Source organism: Entelurus aequoreus, linkage group LG05 (assembly GCF_033978785.1).
Source record: "Entelurus aequoreus isolate RoL-2023_Sb linkage group LG05, RoL_Eaeq_v1.1, whole genome shotgun sequence".
Taxonomy (NCBI): Eukaryota; Metazoa; Chordata; class Actinopteri; order Syngnathiformes; family Syngnathidae; genus Entelurus; species Entelurus aequoreus.
In genome coordinates, this window is record NC_084735.1 from 13,906,224 (window position 1) to 13,929,251 (window position 23,028).

Consider the following 23,028-nt stretch of genomic DNA (forward strand, 5'->3'; position numbering starts at 1 on the left):
CTGCATACGTGTCAGTCATATAACTTGCTACATGTCGCCATGCTACAGTTAGCATTTGTCTGCATACGTGTCAGTCATATAACTTGCTACATGTCGCCATGCTACAGTTAGCATTCGTCTGCATACGTGTCAGTCATATAACTTGCTACATGTCGCCATGCTACAGTTAGCATTTGTCTGCATACGTGTCAGTCATATAACTTGCTACATGTCACCATGCTACAGTTAGCATTTGACTGTATACGTGTCAGTCATATAACTTGCTACTTGTCGCCATGCTACAGTTAGCATTTGTCTGCATACGTGTCAGTCATATAACTTGCTACATGTCACCATGCTACAGTTAGCATTTGTCTGCATACGTGTCATTCATATAACTTGCTACATGTCGCCATGCTACAGTTAGCATTTGTCTGCATACGTGTCATTCATATAACTTGCTACATGTCGCCATGCTACAGTTAGCATTTGTCTGCATACGTGTCAGTCATATAACTTGCTACATGTCGCCATGCTACAGTTAGCATTTGTCTGCATACGTGTCAGTCATATAACTTGCTACATGTCGCCATGCTACAGTTAGCATTTGTCTGCATACGTGTCAGTCATATAACTTGCTACATGTCACCATGCTACAGTTAGCATTTGTCTGCATACGTGTCAGTCATATAACTTGCTACATGTCGCCATGCTACAGTTAGCATTTGTCTGCATACGTGTCAGTCATATAACTTGCTACATGTCGCCATGCTACAGTTAGCATTTGTCTGCATACGTGTCAGTCATATAACTTGCTACATGTCGCCATGCTACAGTTAGCATTTGTCTGCATACGTGTCAGTCATATAACTTGCTACATGTCGCCATGCTACAGTTAGCATTTGTCTGCATACGTGTCAGTCATATAACTTGCTACATGTCGCCATGCTACAGTTAGCATTTGTCTGCATACGTGTCAGTCATATAACTTGCTACATGTCACCATGCTACAGTTAGCATTTGTCTGCATACGTGTCATTCATATAACTTGCTACATGTCACCATGCTACAGTTAGCATTTGTCTGCATACGTGTCAGTCATATAACTTGCTACATGTCGCCATGCTACAGTTAGCATTTGTCTGCATACGTGTCAGTCATATAACTTGCTACATGTCGCCATGCTACAGTTAGCATTTGTCTGCATACGTGTCAGTCATATAACTTGCTACATGTCACCATGCTACAGTTAGCATTTGTCTGCATACGTGTCAGTCATATAACTTGCTACATGTCGCCATGCTACAGTTAGCATTTGTCTGCATACGTGTCAGTCATATAACTTGCTACATGTCACCATGCTACAGTTAGCATTTGTCTGCATACGTGTCATTCATATAACTTGCTACATGTCACCATGCTACAGTTAGCATTTGTCTGCATACGTGTCAGTCATATAACTTGCTACATGTCGCCATGCTACAGTGAGCATTTGTCTGCATACGGGCAGTCATATAATTTGCTACATGTCGCCATGCTACAGTTAGCATTTGTCTGCATACGTGTCAGTCATATAACTTGCTACATGTCGCCATGCTACAGTTAGCATTTGTCTGCATACGTGTCAGTCATATAACTTGCTACATGTCGCCATGCTACAGTTAGCATTTGTCTGCATACGTGTCAGTCATATAACTTGCTACATGTCACCATGCTACAGTTAGCATTTGTCTGCATACGTGTCATTCATATAACTTGCTACATGTCACCATGCTACAGTTAGCATTTGTCTGCATACGTGTCAGTCATATAACTTGCTACATGTCGCCATGCTACAGTTAGCATTTGTCTGCATACGTGTCAGTCATATAACTTGCTACATGTCGCCATGCTACAGTTAGCATTTGTCTGCATACGTGTCAGTCATATAACTTGCTACATGTCACCATGCTACAGTTAGCATTTGTCTGCATACGTGTCAGTCATATAACTTGCTACATGTCGCCATGCTACAGTTAGCATTTGTCTGCATACGTGTCAGTCATATAACTTGCTACATGTCGCCATGCTACAGTTAGCATTTGTCTGCATACGTGTCAGTCATATAACTTGCTACATGTCGCCATGCTACAGTTAGCATTTGTCTGCATACGTGTCAGTCATATAACTTGCTACATGTCGCCATGCTACAGTTAGCATTTGTCTGCATACGTGTCAGTCATATAACTTGCTACATGTCACCATGCTACAGTTAGCATTTGTCTGCATACGTGTCAGTCATATAACTTGCTACATGTCGCCATGCTACAGTTAGCATTTGTCTGCATACGTGTCAGTCATATAACTTGCTACATGTCACCATGCTACAGTTAGCATTTGTCTGTATACGTGTCAGTCATATAACTTGCTACTTGTCGCCATGCTACAGTTAGCATTTGTCTGCATACGTGTCAGTCATATAACTTGCTACATGTCACCATGCTACAGTTAGCATTTGTCTGCATACGTGTCAGTCATATAACTTGCTACATGTCGCCATGCTACAGTTAGCATTTGTCTGCATACGTGTCAGTCATATAACTTGCTACATGTCGCCATGCTACAGTTAGCATTCGTCTGTATACGTGTCAGTCATATAACTTGCTACATGTCGCCATGCTACAGTTAGCATTTGTCTGCATACGTGTCAGTCATATAACTTGCTACATGTCGCCATGCTACAGTTAGCATTCGTCTGCATACGTGTCAGTCATATAACTTGCTACATGTCGCCATGCTACAGTTAGCATTTGTCTGCATACGTGTCAGTCATATAACTTGCTACATGTCACCATGCTACAGTTAGCATTTGTCTGTATACGTGTCAGTCATATAACTTGCTACTTGTCGCCATGCTACAGTTAGCATTTGTCTGCATACGTGTCAGTCATATAACTTGCTACATGTCACCATGCTACAGTTAGCATTTGTCTGCATACGTGTCATTCATATAACTTGCTACATGTCGCCATGCTACAGTTAGCATTTGTCTGCATACGTGTCATTCATATAACTTGCTACATGTCGCCATGCTACAGTTAGCATTTGTCTGCATACGTGTCAGTCATATAACTTGCTACATGTCGCCATGCTACAGTTAGCATTTGTCTGCATACGTGTCAGTCATATAACTTGCTACATGTCGCCATGCTACAGTTAGCATTTGTCTGCATACGTGTCATTCATATAACTTGCTACATGTCACCATGCTACAGTTAGCATTTGTCTGCATACGTGTCAGTCATATAACTTGCTACATGTCGCCATGCTACAGTTAGCATTTGTCTGCATACGGGCCAGTCATATAATTTGCTACATGTCGCCATGCTACAGTTAGCATTTGTCTGCATACGTGTCAGTCATATAACTTGCTACATGTCGCCATGCTACAGTTAGCATTTGTCTGCATACGTGTCAGTCATATAACTTGCTACATGTCGCCATGCTACAGTTAGCATTTGTCTGCATACGTGTCAGTCATATAACTTGCTACATGTCACCATGCTACAGTTAGCATTTGTCTGCATACGTGTCAGTCATATAACTTGCTACATGTCACCATGCTACAGTTAGCATTTGTCTGCATACGTGTCAGTCATATAACTTGCTACATGTCGCCATGCTACAGTTAGCATTTGTCTGCATACGTGTCAGTCATATAACTTGCTACATGTCACCATGCTACAGTTAGCATTTGTCTGCATACGTGTCAGTCATATAACTTGCTACATGTCGCCATGCTACAGTTAGCATTTGTCTGCATACGTGTCAGTCATATAACTTGCTACATGTCGCCATGCTACAGTTAGCATTTGCCTGCATACGTGTCAGTCATATAACTTGCTACATGTCGCCATGCTACAGTTAGCATTTGTCTGCATACGTGTCAGTCATATAACTTGCTACATGTCGCTATGTTACAGTTAGCATTTGTCTGCATACGTGTCAGTCATATAACTTGCTACATGTCACCATGCTACAGTTAGCATTTGTCTGCATACGTGTCAGTCATATAACTTGCTACATGTCACCATGCTACAGTTAGCATTTGTCTGCATACGTGTCAGTCATATAACTTGCTACATGTCGCCATGCTACAGTTAGCATTTGTCTGCATACGTGTCAGTCATATAACTTGCTACATGTCACCATGCTACAGTTAGCATTTGTCTGGATACGTGTCAGTCATATAACTTGCTACATGTCGCCATGCTACAGTTAGCATTTGTCTGGATACGTGTCAGTCATATAACTTGCTACATGTCTCATGCTACAGTTAGCATTTGTCTGCATACGTGTCAGTCATATAACTTGCTACATGTCGCCATGCTACAGTTAGCATTTGTCTGCATACGTGTCAGTCATATAACTTGCTACATGTCGCCATGCTACAGTTAGCATTTGTCTGCATACGTGTCAGTCATATGACTTGCTACATGTCGCCATGCTACAGTTAGCATTTGTCTGCATACGTGTCAGTCATATAACTTGCTACATGTCGCCATGCTACAGTTAGCATTTGTCTGCATACGTGTCAGTCATATAACTTGCTACATGTCGCCATGCTACAGTTAGCATTTGTCTGCATACGTGTCAGTCATATAACTTGCTACATGTCGCCATGCTACAGTTAGCATTTGTCTGCATACGTGTCAGTGATATAACTTGCTACATGTCGCCATGCTACAGTTAGCATTTGTCTGCATACGTGTCAGTCATATAACTTGCTACATGTCGCCATGCTACAGTTAGCATTTGCCTGCATACGTGTCAGTCATATAACTTGCTACATGTCACCATGCTACAGTTAGCATTTGCCTGCATACGTGTCAGTCATATAACTTGCTACATGTCGCCATGCTACAGTTAGCATTTGTCTGCATATGTGTCAGTCATATAACTTGCTACATGTCGCCATGCTACAGTTAGCATTTGCCTGCATACGTGTCAGTCATATAACTTGCTACATGTCACCATGCTACAGTTAGCATTTGTCTGCATACGTGTCAGTCATAAAACTTGCTACATGTCACCATGCTACAGTTAGCATTTGTCTGCATACGTGTCAGTCATATAACTTGCTACATGTCACCATGCTACAGTTAGCATTTGTCTGCATACGTGTCAGTCATATAACTTGCTACATGTCGCCATGCTACAGTTAGCATTTGTCTGCATACGTGTCAGTCATATAACTTGCTACATGTCGCCATGCTACAGTTAGCATTTGTCTGCATACGTGTCAGTCATATAACTTGCTACATGTCGCCATGCTACAGTTAGCATTTGTCTGCATACGTGTCAGTCATATAACTTGCTACATGTCGCCATGCTACAGTTAGCATTTGCCTGCATACGTGTCAGTCATATAACTTGCTACATGTCGCCATGCTACAGTTAGCATTTGTCTGCATACGTGTCAGTCATATAACTTGCTACATGTCGCCATGCTACAGTTAGCATTTGTCTGCATACGTGTCAGTCATATAACTTGCTACATGTCGCCATGCTACAGTTAGCATTTGTCTGCATACGTGTCAGTCATATAACTTGCTACATGTCGCCATGCTACAGTTAGCATTTGTCTGCATACGTGTCAGTCATATAACTTGCTACATGTCGCCATGCTACAGTTAGCATTTGTCTGCATACGTGTCATTCATATAACTTGCTACATGTCGCCATGCTACAGTTAGCATTTGTCTGCATACGTGTCAGTCATATAACTTGCTACATGTCGCCATGCTACAGTTAGCATTTGTCTGCATACGTGTCAGTCATATAACTTGCTACATGTCGCCATGCTACAGTTAGCATTTGTCTGCATACGTGTCAGTCATATAACTTGCTACATGTCACCATGCTACAGTTAGCATTTGTCTGCATACGTGTCATTCATATAACTTGCTACATGTCGCCATGCTACAGTTAGCATTTGTCTGCATACGTGTCAGTCATATAACTTGCTACATGTCGCCATGCTACAGTTAGCATTTGTCTGCATACGTGTCAGTCATATAACTTGCTACATGTCGCCATGCTACAGTTAGCATTTGTCTGCATACGTGTCAGTCATATAACTTGCTACATGTCGCCATGCTACAGTTAGCATTTGTCTGCATACGTGTCAGTCATATAACTTGCTACATGTCGCTATGTTACAGTTAGCATTTGTCTGCATACGTGTCAGTCATATAACTTGCTACATGTCACCATGCTACAGTTAGCATTTGTCTGCATACGTGTCAGTCATATAACTTGCTACATGTCACCATGCTACAGTTAGCATTTGTCTGCATACGTGTCAGTCATATAACTTGCTACATGTCGCCATGCTACAGTTAGCATTTGTCTGCATACGTGTCAGTCATATAACTTGCTACATGTCACCATGCTACAGTTAGCATTTGTCTGGATACGTGTCAGTCATATAACTTGCTACATGTCGCCATGCTACAGTTAGCATTTGTCTGCATACGTGTCAGTCATATAACTTGCTACATGTCGCCATGCTACAGTTAGCATTTGTCTGCATACGTGTCAGTCATATAACTTGCTACATGTCGCCATGCTACAGTTAGCATTTGTCTGCATACGTGTCAGTCATATGACTTGCTACATGTCGCCATGCTACAGTTAGCATTTGTCTGCATACGTGTCAGTCATATAACTTGCTACATGTCGCCATGCTACAGTTAGCATTTGTCTGCATACGTGTCAGTCATATAACTTGCTACATGTCACCATGCTACAGTTAGCATTTGCCTGCATACGTGTCAGTCATATAACTTGCTACATGTCACCATGCTACAGTTAGCATTTGTCTGCATACGTGTCAGTCATATAACTTGCTACATGTCGCCATGCTACAGTTAGCATTTGTCTGCATACGTGTCAGTCATATAACTTGCTACATGTCGCCATGCTACAGTTAGCATTTGTCTGCATACGTGTCAGTCATATAACTTGCTACATGTCACCATGCTACAGTTAGCATTTGTCTGCATACGTGTCAGTCATATAACTTGCTACATGTCACCATGCTACAGTTAGCATTTGCCTGCATACGTGTCAGTCATATAACTTGCTACATGTCGCCATGCTACAGTTAGCATTTGTCTGCATACGTGTCAGTCATATAACTTGCTACATGTCACCATGCTACAGTTAGCATTTGTCTGGATACGTGTCAGTCATATAACTTGCTACATGTCGCCATGCTACAGTTAGCATTTGTCTGGATACGTGTCAGTCATATAACTTGCTACATGTCTCATGCTACAGTTAGCATTTGTCTGCATACGTGTCAGTCATATAACTTGCTACATGTCGCCATGCTACAGTTAGCATTTGTCTGCATACGTGTCAGTCATATAACTTGCTACATGTCGCCATGCTACAGTTAGCATTTGTCTGCATACGTGTCAGTCATATGACTTGCTACATGTCGCCATGCTACAGTTAGCATTTGTCTGCATACGTGTCAGTCATATAACTTGCTACATGTCGCCATGCTACAGTTAGCATTTGTCTGCATACGTGTCAGTCATATAACTTGCTACATGTCGCCATGCTACAGTTAGCATTTGTCTGCATACGTGTCAGTCATATAACTTGCTACATGTCGCCATGCTACAGTTAGCATTTGTCTGCATACGTGTCAGTGATATAACTTGCTACATGTCGCCATGCTACAGTTAGCATTTGTCTGCATACGTGTCAGTCATATAACTTGCTACATGTCGCCATGCTACAGTTAGCATTTGCCTGCATACGTGTCAGTCATATAACTTGCTACATGTCACCATGCTACAGTTAGCATTTGCCTGCATACGTGTCAGTCATATAACTTGCTACATGTCGCCATGCTACAGTTAGCATTTGTCTGCATATGTGTCAGTCATATAACTTGCTACATGTCGCCATGCTACAGTTAGCATTTGCCTGCATACGTGTCAGTCATATAACTTGCTACATGTCACCATGCTACAGTTAGCATTTGTCTGCATACGTGTCAGTCATAAAACTTGCTACATGTCACCATGCTACAGTTAGCATTTGTCTGCATACGTGTCAGTCATATAACTTGCTACATGTCACCATGCTACAGTTAGCATTTGTCTGCATACGTGTCAGTCATATAACTTGCTACATGTCGCCATGCTACAGTTAGCATTTGTCTGCATACGTGTCAGTCATATAACTTGCTACATGTCGCCATGCTACAGTTAGCATTTGTCTGCATACGTGTCAGTCATATAACTTGCTACATGTCGCCATGCTACAGTTAGCATTTGTCTGCATACGTGTCAGTCATATAACTTGCTACATGTCGCCATGCTACAGTTAGCATTTGCCTGCATACGTGTCAGTCATATAACTTGCTACATGTCGCCATGCTACAGTTAGCATTTGTCTGCATACGTGTCAGTCATATAACTTGCTACATGTCGCCATGCTACAGTTAGCATTTGTCTGCATACGTGTCAGTCATATAACTTGCTACATGTCGCCATGCTACAGTTAGCATTTGTCTGCATACGTGTCAGTCATATAACTTGCTACATGTCGCCATGCTACAGTTAGCATTTGTCTGCATACGTGTCAGTCATATAACTTGCTACATGTCGCCATGCTACAGTTAGCATTTGTCTGCATACGTGTCAGTCATATAACTTGCTACATGTCGCCATGCTACAGTTAGCATTTGTCTGCATACGTGTCATTCATATAACTTGCTACATGTCGCCATGCTACAGTTAGCATTTGTCTGCATACGTGTCAGTCATATAACTTGCTACATGTCGCCATGCTACAGTTAGCATTTGTCTGCATACGTGTCAGTCATATAACTTGCTACATGTCGCCATGCTACAGTTAGCATTTGTCTGCATACGTGTCAGTCATATAACTTGCTACATGTCACCATGCTACAGTTAGCATTTGTCTGCATACGTGTCATTCATATAACTTGCTACATGTCGCCATGCTACAGTTAGCATTTGTCTGCATACGTGTCAGTCATATAACTTGCTACATGTCGCCATGCTACAGTTAGCATTTGTCTGCATACGTGTCAGTCATATAACTTGCTACATGTCGCCATGCTACAGTTAGCATTTGTCTGCATACGTGTCAGTCATATAACTTGCTACATGTCGCCATGCTACAGTTAGCATTTGTCTGCATACGTGTCAGTCATATAACTTGCTACATGTCGCTATGTTACAGTTAGCATTTGTCTGCATACGTGTCAGTCATATAACTTGCTACATGTCACCATGCTACAGTTAGCATTTGTCTGCATACGTGTCAGTCATATAACTTGCTACATGTCACCATGCTACAGTTAGCATTTGTCTGCATACGTGTCAGTCATATAACTTGCTACATGTCGCCATGCTACAGTTAGCATTTGTCTGCATACGTGTCAGTCATATAACTTGCTACATGTCACCATGCTACAGTTAGCATTTGTCTGGATACGTGTCAGTCATATAACTTGCTACATGTCGCCATGCTACAGTTAGCATTTGTCTGCATACGTGTCAGTCATATAACTTGCTACATGTCGCCATGCTACAGTTAGCATTTGTCTGCATACGTGTCAGTCATATAACTTGCTACATGTCGCCATGCTACAGTTAGCATTTGTCTGCATACGTGTCAGTCATATGACTTGCTACATGTCGCCATGCTACAGTTAGCATTTGTCTGCATACGTGTCAGTCATATAACTTGCTACATGTCGCCATGCTACAGTTAGCATTTGTCTGCATACGTGTCAGTCATATAACTTGCTACATGTCACCATGCTACAGTTAGCATTTGCCTGCATACGTGTCAGTCATATAACTTGCTACATGTCACCATGCTACAGTTAGCATTTGTCTGCATACGTGTCAGTCATATAACTTGCTACATGTCGCCATGCTACAGTTAGCATTTGTCTGCATACGTGTCAGTCATATAACTTGCTACATGTCGCCATGCTACAGTTAGCATTTGTCTGCATACGTGTCAGTCATATAACTTGCTACATGTCACCATGCTACAGTTAGCATTTGTCTGCATACGTGTCAGTCATATAACTTGCTACATGTCACCATGCTACAGTTAGCATTTGCCTGCATACGTGTCAGTCATATAACTTGCTACATGTCACCATGCTACAGTTAGCATTTGTCTGCATACGTGTCAGTCATATAACTTGCTACATGTCGCCATGCTACAGTTAGCATTTTGCTCATATTGCCAGCTAGCACACAGCTGATTCACACGTACATCCTCCTGATGAAACATATTGATAAAGAATGGTTAGAATAGAAAATATGAAATGCTAACTGTAATGAAGAATATCAACAGATGATTAATATTGAGAGACAATGTGAAGGTCACATAACCTTGTTTTCACCTCCAGATGACCTTGTTTTCTCTTCCAGGGCCGACGCTGCTGAACAAGCTGGAGGTAGCACTCTGCAACGACAACTTGTCTGTGGAGGTGGTGGCTCACTGTCTGCTGTGTCTCAAGGAGGAGTGGATGAAGTGAGTACATGCAGCTAGCATCTTCATATACATGCAGCTAGCATCTTCATATACATGCAGCTAGCATCTTCATATACATGCAGCTAGCATCTTCATATACATGCAGCTAGCATCTTCATATACATGCAGCTAGCATCTTCATATACATGCAGCTAGCATCTTCATATACATGCAGCTAGCATCTTCATATACATGCAGCTAGCATCTTCATATACATGCAGCTAGCATCTTCATATACATGCAGCTAGCATCTTCATATACATGCAGCTAGCATCTTCATATACATGCAGCTAGCATCTTCATATACATGCAGCTAGCATCTTCATATACATGCAGCTAGCATCTTCATATACATGCAGCTAGCATCTTCATATACATGCAGCTAGCATCTTCATATACATGCAGCTAGCATCTTCATATACATGCAGCTAGCATCTTCATATACATGCAGCTAGCATCTTCATATACATGCAGCTAGCATCTTCATATACATGCAGCTAGCATCTTCATATACATGCAGCTAGCATCTTCATATACATGCAGCTAGCATCTTTATATACATGCAGCTAGCACCTTCATATACATGCAGCTAGCATCTTCATATACGTGCAGCTAGCATCTTCATATACATGCAGCTAGCATCTTCATATACATGCAGCTAGCATCTTCATATACATGCAGCCAGCATCTTCATATACATGCAGCTAGCATCTTCATATACATGCAGCTAGCATCTTCATATACATGCAGCTAGCATCTTCATATACAATCAGCAACCCTGTATCGTTTCTTCTGAATTGGCATATAAAAAGTGTCATATCATGTGCAATACAAGCAGCCAGTCAACATGTAATATTTCCTTCTAATGGTGACGTAACCATGCGGCTTAACAAGCCTGGTCTGCCAGAGAATAAGAAGACGGAGCAGGACTCAGTGTTGCCAACTTAGTGACTGGACTATAGAGACTTTTCCCCGTCTTTTACCACTACTCACAATCCATCCTCAATACTAATGTATTATTTGGTATGATAATTATACCTAGAAAATTCCAAAATCCATGATGTTTAGGTTTGACTCAGACATTTAGCTAAACAGGTAGCATATAATGCTAGCATGCTATTGTTAATATGCTACGTTAGCATGATAACGTAGGACAAGTTAGTGTACTTTTAAGATGGCGCCAAGTATAAAATTGCAATATTCCTTGGTATAAACATCCATTAGTTATAAAGCTAGCATAAAACATTAGCATGCTAACATTAGCATGATGACATGGGACAAGTTAGCGTACTTCTAAGATGGCGCCCAGTAAAAAAATTGCACTATTTGTCGGTATAAACATACAAAATCGGTTAAAATGCTAGCATAAAACATGAGCATGCTAATGTTAGCATGCTAATACAAAAAACGTTAGCATACTTTCAACATGACGCCAAGCATCAAAATCCATGATTTTTAGGTTTGACTGACACATTTAGCTTAAAAGGTAGCATATAACGCTAGCATGCTAATGTTAATATACTACATTAGTATGCTAACATTAGCTTGATGACATAGAACAAGTTAGCATACTTCTAAGATGGCGCCAAGTATAAAATTGCATGATTCGTTGGTATAAACAACATTAGTTATAAAGCTAGCATAAAACATTAGCATGCTAACATTAGCATGATGACATAGAACAAGTTAGCATACTTCTAAGATGGCACCCAGTAAAAAATTTCACTTTTTGTCGGTGTGAACATACAAAATCGGTTAAAAGGCTTGCATAAAACATGAGCATGCTAATGTTAATATACTACATTAGTATGCTAACATTAGCATGATAACGTAGGACAAGTTAGCGTACTTCTAAGATGGCGGCAAGTATAAAATTGCAGTATTCGTTGGTATAAACATACAACATTAGTTATAAAGCTAGCATAAAACATTAGCGTGCTAATGTTAGCATGCTAAAATAAAAGACGTTAGCATACCTCCAACATGACGCCAAACCTCAAAATCCATGATTTTTAGGTTTGACTGACACATTTAGCTTAAAAAGTAGCATATAACGCTAGCATGCTAATGTTGATATGCTACGTTAGCATGCTATCGTAGGACAAGTTAGCGTACTTCTAAGATGGCGCCAAGTATAAAATTGCATGATTGGTTGGTATAAACATACAACATTAGTTATAAAGCTAGCATAAAACATTAGCGTGTGTGTAGTTAGCACTATGCTAACATAGCATGTGTGTAGTTAGCACTGTGCTAACATAGCATGTGTGTAGCTAGCACTGTGCTAACATAGCATGTGTGTAGTAAGCACTGTGCTAACATAGCATGTGTGTAGTAAGCACTGTGCTAACATAGCATGTGTGTAGTAAGCACTGTGCTAACATAGCATGTGTGTAGTAAGCACTGTGCTAACATAGCATGTGTGTAGCTAGCACTGTGCTAACATAGCATGTGTGTAGCTAGCACTGTGCTAACATAGCATGTGTGTAGTTAGCACTGTGCTAACATAGCATGTGTGTAGTTAGCACTGTGCTAACATAGCATGTGTGTAGTTAGCACTGAAGTTTGACCTTGTGGCTGGCAGCAAGGTGAAAGTGCTGTTCAAGTTCTCCAAAGTGGACGGGCGTGGCCGGGAGGACACCCAGAAGGTTCTGACCCTGCTAGGGAGCACGGGGCCTGCAGAGGATGACAACGTGCGCCTGCTCAAGTTCTGGATGACCGGACTCAGCAAGACCTACAAGAACCACCTCATGATGACTGCGGTCAGACCACATGACTCCACTCCCACTCCCACTCCCACTCACTGACACACACACACACACACACACACACACACACACACACACACACACAGAGAGAGAGAGCAGGAAAGTGAAAGTAGACAGCAGTCCCAGTCAATGACACAGTCACAGAGCAGGAAAGTGAAAGTGAAAGTCAGGAATGTCAAACTTGTTTTTATTTTTATTGTGTTTGCTTTTAACATGAAATTCTATTTTGACTTAACACGTTTGACTTGTTTTATTTTAATTAAATCATCCAAGGTCAACTTTGTTATTTTACTGTAAATACTCAATTGTTTTTAGTTCAGTCAAGCTGACAGTTTTTTACAATAAAAGCAACTGTTGATTATTACAGTGTATTACTGTAAATGACAAAACACGAGCACAGATTATGTAATTATATAACAAATATTTAGTCGTACATTAAAAGCATATTTATATATATTTCAATAGATTGAAATACTTTCATCTGCCTGACTTATGATATTTCAAGCAAGTTATCATCAAATTGTACACTGTAAGAATGACAATAGATTTTACAGTCAAATTGTGAAATGTACGTGTTTTTTACAGCTCTTTACTGTAAATGTAAAAAGGTTTTTAATGATACCATTTTGGCAACTGAGGTGTCACTTTTTTATCATAAAAACTGTCGATTTTTGGGGTAAATTACTGAAAATGGCAAAAAAAAAAAGTGCCACAGTTTTTTAGCGTGAAAAAAACGGACATTTCAGTTGCCAAACTTTACTGTAAAATATGTTTTTTTACTGTAAGGGGAAAAATGTTTTTTACGGTTAAATTATTTTGTAACATTAAAAAAAAAACAGCGCCACTGTTGCTTCCATTTACAGCAAAATGCTTAAAAAACACAGTTGCCAGCTTTTTACTGTAAAAACTGTGGATTATTACGGTGTATTACTGTAAATGGCAAAACAATGCCAGTTTTTACTGTTAAAAAAAACTGCATTTTTTCCATGTAATTATTATACAGTAATACAACAAATATTTTGTCTTACTTTAAAACCATATATATATATATATATATATATATATATATATATATATATATATATATATATATATATATATATATATATATATATATATAGGTTGCCAGTTTTTTACTGTAAAAACTGTCAATATTTAGTGTTTATTATTATTATTTTCCATGTAATTATTATACAGTAATACAACAAATATTTTGTCTTACTTTAAAACCATATATATATATGTATATATATATATATATATATATATATGTATGTATATATATATATATATATATATATATATATATATATACATATATATATATATATATATATATATATATATATATATATACATATATATATATATATATATAGGTTGCCAGTTTTTTACTGTAAAAACTGTCAATATTTAGTTTTTATTATTTTTTTCCATGTAATTATTATACAGTAATACTCTTACTTTAAAATGGCATTTCTGTTGCCAAAACTTACTGTTGTTGTTTTTTTTTTACTATAAGTGGAAAACTGCTTTTTTTATTACATACAAAAAAAAACCAGCACCACTGTTTCTTCCATTTACAGCAAAATGCTTAAAAAACACGGTTGCCAGCTTTTTACTGTAAAAACTGTGGATTATTACGGTGTATTACTGTAAATGGCAAAACAATGCCAGTTTTCACTGTTAAAAAAAACTTCATTTTTTTCCATGTAATTATTATATAGTAATACAACAAATATTTTGTCTTACTTTAAAACCATATATATATATATATATATATATATATATATATATATATATATATATATATATATATATATATATATATATATATATATATATATATATATAGGTTGCCAGTTTTTTACTGTAAAAACTGTCAATATTTAGTGTTTATTACTGTAAATAGCCAAACGATACCACAGTTTTTTACCGTAAAAAAAATGGCGTTTCTGTTGCCAAAACTTACTGTTGTTTTTTTTACTGTAAGTGGAAAACTGCTCTTTTTACGGTTAAATTATTATTAACGTTAAAATAAAAAACAGCGCCACTGTTGCTTCCATTTACAGCAAAATGCTTAAAAAACACGGTTGCCAGCTTTTTACCGTAAAATACAACAAATATTTTGTCTTACATATATGTATATATATATATATATATATATATATATATATATATATATATATATATATATATATGTATATATATATATATATATATATATATATATATATATATGTATATATATATATATATATATATATATATATATATATATATATATATATATATATATACATATATGTATGTATATATATATATATATATATATATATATAATAAAAATTTATATATATATGTATGTATATATATATATATGTATATATATATGTATGTATATATATATATATGTATATATATATGTATATATATATGTAGTACTATAATACACCTCATGGTGCAACCTGGACACATCATCAGTGATTCTCCCGGGGTCATAGGGTGTTTCGGGTCTTAATCAAACACCCTCACCCGGGCGACCCAGCCGAGGGTGATCAGTCCCTCGACTTGTGTCCAGGTAGCGCACTACGCCACGCGTCCCCCCTCCTCAACCAGAGCCAACGTGAAGCCTTTTCAGACGCTTCCAAAATGTTTTTTATGGCTCTTCTCCTGTGCAGTCCACAAATCCCAAGGAGCCCCAGGACCCGGTGTAAGGACTTGCCTGCAAAACCCCTGCAGCCCACCTCAATAGGCTCGCAGCGGGCCTTCCACCCGTTCCTCCGGCAGTCAGCCACAAGATCTGCGTACTTCGCTCTCTTCCTTTCCTGAGCTTCCTCCATTCTGTCCTCCCAGGGGACAGTTAGCTCAAGGAGTACCACCTGCTTGCTGGTTCCAGACATCAAGACCATGTCTGGCCGGAGTGTTGTAGTTGCGATGATGTCTGGGAATCGCAACTGCCTTCCCAGGTCAACCAAGAGCTGCCAGTCCCTTGCTGTTGTTAGCAGGCCCCCCTGGGTCTTCTTGGAGGGTTGAGGTTTCTCTCCTGCTCGGACAAAGGCAATTGTGCTCTTGGTTGGGTGTTGCCGCTTACTGGTGTTGATGCCCATGCAGATGGTGTCTGCTATTGCCCGCAGGACCTGGTCGTGGCGCCACCGATACCTGCCATCTCCCAATGCCTTCGAGCAACAGCTGAGGATGTGTTCTAATGATCCTCTTTTCTGACAGAGCTGGCACACAGGTGCGTCTATCAGGCCCCAGGTGAACAGGTTAGCAGGGCTTGGGAGGACATCATAAACTGACTGGACCAAGAACTTAAACTGGTGTGGCTCCGCTTTCCAGAGTTCGGTCCAGGTGATCTTGCGACCAGCTATGTGCTCCCACTTGGTCCAGGCCCCCTGCTTGCTCATTCCCACCACTCTGCTGAAGCGAGCCTCCTCCACCTCGGCGCGAACCTCCTCTTGGACAAGCTTTCGTCTTTCCTTTCCTCTGGCTCTGCTGTAGTTTGGTTTGGTGTTGCAACCCAGCCCAGCCCGACCAGTGGCTATGGTTCCCACCAGGGTGCTGTGCCGCAGCCTCGCCTCTGCCCGCTCCACTGCATCCTGGGCACGCCACTTCCTTCCTGTTCTGACCTCCACACCTGCTGACGATACTTTCCCATCAGCAGAATCTCTGTAGAGCAGGACTTCTCTGGCCCGGGAAACCTTGAACTCCTCTGCCAGACTACTGAAAGGAAGCTGCAGCTTGGTGTTGTGCCCAAACAAAGCAAAGCTGCTTAGGCTCCGTGGCAGACCCAGCCACCTGCGCAGGGACGAGCTGATCTTCCTCTCAAATCCCTCCACGATGGTCATTGGGAATTCGTACATTAGCAGCGGCCAGAGGAGACGAGGCAGGATGCCATGCTGATATATCCAGGCCTTGAACTTCCCAGGAAGTCCTGACTTGTCCACAGCTGAGAGCCACATGTTGAGGTTATCGCTGGTAGCTTGACGTGCAGCGGTATCCTTCAGATCACCAGTGAAGAGCTTGCCCAGGCTCTTCACTGGCTTTTCTAACACAGATGGAATTTGGGTGTCTGCCAGACTGAAGCGAAAGCGGTCGGTTACCTTTCCTTTTCTTAAGACCAAGGACCTGGACTTAGAGGGCTTGAAACTCATTCTTGCCCAACTAATGAGTCGATCAAGGCCTTGAAGGAGCCATCTGCAACCAGACACTGATGTTGTGGTTACCGTGAGATCATCCATGGATGCTCTAATCGGAGGTTGCCGGGTGCCGGATTTGGACAAAGGGCCTCTGCACTCTACTTCCGCAGACTTCACAAGCATATTCATGGCCAGTGCAAACAGGGACACAGAGATTGTACAGCCTGTGATGATACCTTTCTCTAGACGATGCCAATCTGATGTTGAAGTGCCAGAGGACACCCTCAGACTAAAGTTGTTGTAATAGTCGAGGATGAGATTGCAAATCTTCTCTGGAACGTGGTATCTGCTCAGAGACAACTCCACCAACTTGTGTGGAATTGATCCATAAGCATTGGCGAGGTCCAGCCACAGTACTGTCAAATCGCCTCTGTTCTCTCGTGCCTCACGGATCAGCTGTGTTACCACACCAGTGTGTTCGATGCACCCTGGAACTCCTGGGACTCCTCCCTTCTGCACCGAGGTGTCAATATAGGTGTTCTTCAGGAGAAATCCCATGAGGCGATTGGAAACGATTTTGAAGAAGGTCTTGCACTCAACACTGAGGAGGGAGATTGTCCTAAACTGCTCGATGTTCCTTGCGTTTTCCTCCTTGGGAATCCATACTCCCTCTGCGTACGTCCACTGCTGAGGTACTTTCCCTCTTTTCCAGATCACCCGGAAGATCTTCCAAAGACGCTCCAACAGGCGGGGACACTGTTTGAAAACCTTGTACGGAACTCCACTTGGGCCTGGTGCTGATGCTGTTCTGGCAGATTTGATTGCCTCTTTAACTTCCTTCAGGGTGGGTTCACTGATGTCGAACAGGATGCAGGGTTCTGGTGGGCATATGAGGGCTGCACAGTGGCCGAGGTCTTGCTCTCTCATGCCGTCGCTGTAGGTGTTCTTGATGTGGAGGTTGATTTCCTCCTCGGGACATGAGAGTTGACCACTGCGTTTCTCTCCCAGCAGCTTCTTTGTGAATCCAAATGGATTTGCAATGAAGGCACTGCGCTTGCGGGCCCTTTCCTTGCCTCTCTTCCTGTGCCACTCGGCACGTCGCAGGGTGAGTAGCCTATCCCTTACCACACCCCTCAGTTCTGCCAAGGCTGCCTTCTCATTCTCGCTTGCCTTCCTGTACTGGCTCCTGAGTACTCTCAGTTCTTGTCTGAGTTGGGAAATCTTGGTTTCCCGCCGGTTTGGAATTGGTGCTGCAGTGGTAGTCTTGGTGGCACGTTGTTCCTTTATGCCAAACCTGTCTGATGCAATGCCAATTATGAATGTGCTCATTGTCTTGAGCCTCTGGTCCACATTACCCTTGGCTGTTGCTTCCAGGGCTGTATTAACATCTTCATCAAACTGTTTCCACTCTGACTCCTTGTTGGCAGCGGGCCACAATATCCGACGATGCTCTGACGGTCTGCTTTGGGGTTGCGCCGGTGGTGCTTGGAGGTTCTGGGCACTGTGGGGAGTGTCCGGGCCTAGATCCTCCTCCGTCTCATCAGGTGCCGTACAGGGTACTGGCACTGTGCGTTGCGCCACGGGTTTCCTTAGGCAGCCCATCTTGGTCTGGTGTATCTTTAGACCCGTCGGGTTTTTGCAGACCTTGCCACATGTGCAGACTGCACTCGTAGTCAATTGTCCATTCGCAGGGATCGTTACCAGAAAATCTGTCCGTTCGGGGCGCTCATTCTCCCCCCCTCTCGGGCGCCCCTGGGGGTATATCTCTTTAGGGTTTTTCGTAGCTTTGTATGGGTGCTCCCTTGCGAGAGCTGCAGCTTGGGATGCTACCCCTCCCTGCCCCGGTTGCCGTCTTTCCGGGCTGTCAACTGTCTCTCCAATTGTCACCACACTTTCGGGGTTGTCATCCAGCCTCTTCCTGGAAGTCAATGGCGATGCCATACTGGATTAGTACTATAATACACCTCATGGTGCAACCTGGACACATCATCAGTGATTCTCCCGGGGTCATAGGGTGTTTCGGGTCTTAATCAAACACCCTCACCCGGGCGACCCAGCCGAGGGTGATCAGTCCCTCGACTTGTGTCCAGGTAGCGCACTACGCCACGCGTCCCCCCTCCTCAACCAGAGCCAACGTGAAGCCTTTTCAGACGCTTCCAAAATGTTTTTTATGGCTCTTCTCCTGTGCAGTCCACAAATCCCAAGGAGCCCCAGGACCCGGTGTAAGGACTTGCCTGCAAAACCCCTGCAGCCCACCTCAATAGGCTCGCAGCGGGCCTTCCACCCGTTCCTCCGGCAGTCAGCCACAAGATCTGCGTACTTCGCTCTCTTCCTTTCCTGAGCTTCCTCCATTCTGTCCTCCCAGGGGACAGTTAGCTCAAGGAGTACCACCTGCTTGCTGGTTCCAGACATCAAGACCATGTCTGGCCGGAGTGTTGTAGTTGCGATGATGTCTGGGAATCGCAACTGCCTTCCCAGGTCAACCAAGAGCTGCCAGTCCCTTGCTGTTGTTAGCAGGCCCCCCTGGGTCTTCTTGGAGGGTTGAGGTTTCTCTCCTGCTCGGACAAAGGCAATTGTGCTCTTGGTTGGGTGTTGCCGCTTACTGGTGTTGATGCCCATGCAGATGGTGTCTGCTATTGCCCGCAGGACCTGGTCGTGGCGCCACCGATACCTGCCATCTCCCAATGCCTTTGAGCAACAGCTGAGGATGTGTTCTAATGATCCTCTTTTCTGACAGAGCTGGCACACAGGTGCGTCTATCAGGCCCCAGGTGAACAGGTTAGCAGGGCTTGGGAGGACATCATAAACTGACTGGACCAAGAACTTAAACTGGTGTGGCTCCGCTTTCCAGAGTTCGGTCCAGGTGATCTTGCGACCAGCTATGTGCTCCCACTTGGTCCAGGCCCCCTGCTTGCTCATTCCCACCACTCTGCTGAAGCGAGCCTCCTCCACCTCGGCGCGAACCTCCTCTTGGACAAGCTTTCGTCTTTCCTTTCCTCTGGCTCTGCTGTAGTTTGGTTTGGTGTTGCAACCCAGCCCAGCCCGACCAGTGGCTATGGTTCCCACCAGGGTGCTGTGCCGCAGCCTCGCCTCTGCCCGCTCCACTGCATCCTGGGCACGCCACTTCCTTCCTGTTCTGACCTCCACACCTGCTGACGATACTTTCCCATCAGCAGAATCTCTGTAGAGCAGGACTTCTCTGGCCCGGGAAACCTTGAACTCCTCTGCCAGACTACTGAAAGGAAGCTGCAGCTTGGTGTTGTGCCCAAACAAAGCAAAGCTGCTTAGGCTCCGTGGCAGACCCAGCCACTGCGCAGGGACGAGCTGATCTTCCTCTCAAATCCCTCCACGATGGTCATTGGGAATTCGTACATTAGCAGCGGCCAGAGGAGACGAGGCAGGATGCCATGCTGATATATCCAGGCCTTGAACTTCCCAGGAAGTATATATATATGTATATATATATGTATGTATATATGTATATATATATATATGTATATATATATATGTGTATATATATGTATATATATATATATATATATGTATATATATATATGTATATGTATATATATATATGTATATATTTATATGTATGTATATATATGTATATATATATGTATATATATATATATGTATATATATATGTATATATATATATATGTATATATATATATATATATATATATACGGTTGCCAGTTTTTTTGCTGTAAAAGCTGTCGATTATTACGGTGTATTACTGTAAATGGCAAAATGGTGCCACAGTTTTTACTATATATATATATATATATATATATATATATATATATATATATATGTTTATATATATATATATATGTTTATATATATATATATATATATATATATATATATATATATATATGTATATATATATATATATATGTATATATATATATATATATGTATATATATATATATATATATATATATATATATATATATATGTGGTTGCCAGTTTTTTTTACTGTAAAAACTGTCAATATTCAGTGTTTATTACTGTAAATAGCCAAACGATACCAGTTTTGTACCGTAAAAAAATGGCAGTTCTGTTGCCAAAACTTACTCTCCTTTTTTTTTTTTTTACTGTAAGTGGAAAACTGCTTTTTTTTTTAAGGTTAAATTATTTTTTAACGTACGAAAATTTTTACCGCAAAATGCTTAAAAAACCTGGCAAACTTGACAAATGACTGTAAATGTTCATAGTGTGTCATTTTGATGCTAGCTTGCTTAAAACAGTCAAGCAGTTCAAAAGTATTTATTTGGAATGCATGATAATGATGATGCAATATTACGTCATATTTATATTTGAAACTAAAGAATGTTTGGAATGCATGATAATGATGATGCAATATTACATCATATTTATATTTTAAACTAAAGAATGTTTGGAATGCATGATAATGATGATGCAATATTATGTCATATTTATATTTGAAACTAAAGAATGTTTGGAATGTATGATAATGACGATGCAATAGTATGTCATATTTCAGTTTAAATGTGAGATTTGCGGGTGCAAATGTAAAGAATGACTACTTTAGTGGGGACTACTTTGTGGTGGAATGGATTCAAACGTCCATCCATCCATTTCCTACCGCTTGTCCCTTTCGGCGTCGCGTCCATGTTAATTGATGATATTCTAAAGAAATGGACCGAAGCAGTCTTTTCTTCTCATCGGCGCCCCCCTGTGGCGACGCTGCATTCCGCTCACTAATCAAACAGGACGACGCGCGTCTGATGAAATGAGGACTTTGGTGCTGGACTTTGTACTTTAGCTGCAAGAAAAGCGGGAAGAATGGAGGCTTTTATTGGACCATCCCGATACAGCTCGACGAGTTGCCGATACTTGAACGACGAGGGCGCCAACAATAACAAAAACAGCGACGTGGTGGCGGGAAGGAAGGAAAGGTGTCACGTGACGACCACTTCCGGCAGCTTGGAGGTTGCCAGACGAGTGAGCTCATTTTCCAAGGTGCTGGTCACGTGGGCCAGCCGATAAAGGCGCGGATCATGTGAGGATGATGAGGCAGGAAGACCTTCAAATTAAAAGCATACGCGATGACTAACGCGTGGGGGAGGGGCGCGCCCTTAAAGGGAGCGCGCAGCGGCGGCGCGGCGACACTTTCACTTTAGCCACGCGTCGTCCCGCGGAGGAGGAACACGGCTCCGAGGCGGCGGAATAAAGAGGCGCTTTTTGCGGGCCCGCGGAGTGATGGCGTGACGGCGGCCCCGGACGGAAAGTTCCAGAAGGGCAGGACGAGGACGAGGACGAGGCGGGATGAGACGCCGCTGACCGCAACTTGGACTCCAGCAGCTCGGAAATGGAGAAGTGTCCTTTTTTGGAAAGATAAAAGGATGTCACTGCCAGGTGAGCAGGCGCTCTTCTTTTTACACTTTCATCAATCAGCATCATATACATATATACACATACTGTACATGTAGGAGAAGACTGTACGCTGCTGACTCATAATAGACAACACTTTGTACAGACATGTCAACATGTGGAGTCAAATTATTCAACATGTGGAGTAAAACA

At 41.8% G+C, this 23,028-nt stretch overlaps 2 protein-coding genes across 2 annotated transcripts; one reads left to right on the top strand and one right to left on the bottom strand.

Moving 5' to 3' along the window:
- Positions 1–10,384: 10,384 nt before the first annotated feature.
- Positions 10,385–13,566, top strand: LOC133649616 (folliculin-like). The gene is made up of 2 exons (XM_062046239.1): positions 10,385–10,563; positions 13,148–13,566. The coding sequence occupies exons 1-2, from the start codon at positions 10,439–10,441 to the stop codon at positions 13,368–13,370; spliced, it is 348 nt and encodes a 115-aa protein (XP_061902223.1). The 5' UTR covers positions 10,385–10,438; the 3' UTR covers positions 13,371–13,566.
- Positions 13,567–15,877: 2,311 nt separating this feature from the next.
- LOC133649752 (uncharacterized) lies at positions 15,878–20,832 on the bottom strand. Its single transcript, XM_062046407.1, has 4 exons — positions 20,776–20,832; positions 20,291–20,725; positions 19,958–20,122; positions 15,878–19,225 (listed from the first exon to the last, which is right to left on the bottom strand). The coding sequence occupies exons 1-4, from the start codon at positions 20,830–20,832 to the stop codon at positions 15,890–15,892; spliced, it is 3,993 nt and encodes a 1,330-aa protein (XP_061902391.1). The 3' UTR covers positions 15,878–15,889.
- Positions 20,833–23,028: the final 2,196 nt, after the last annotated feature.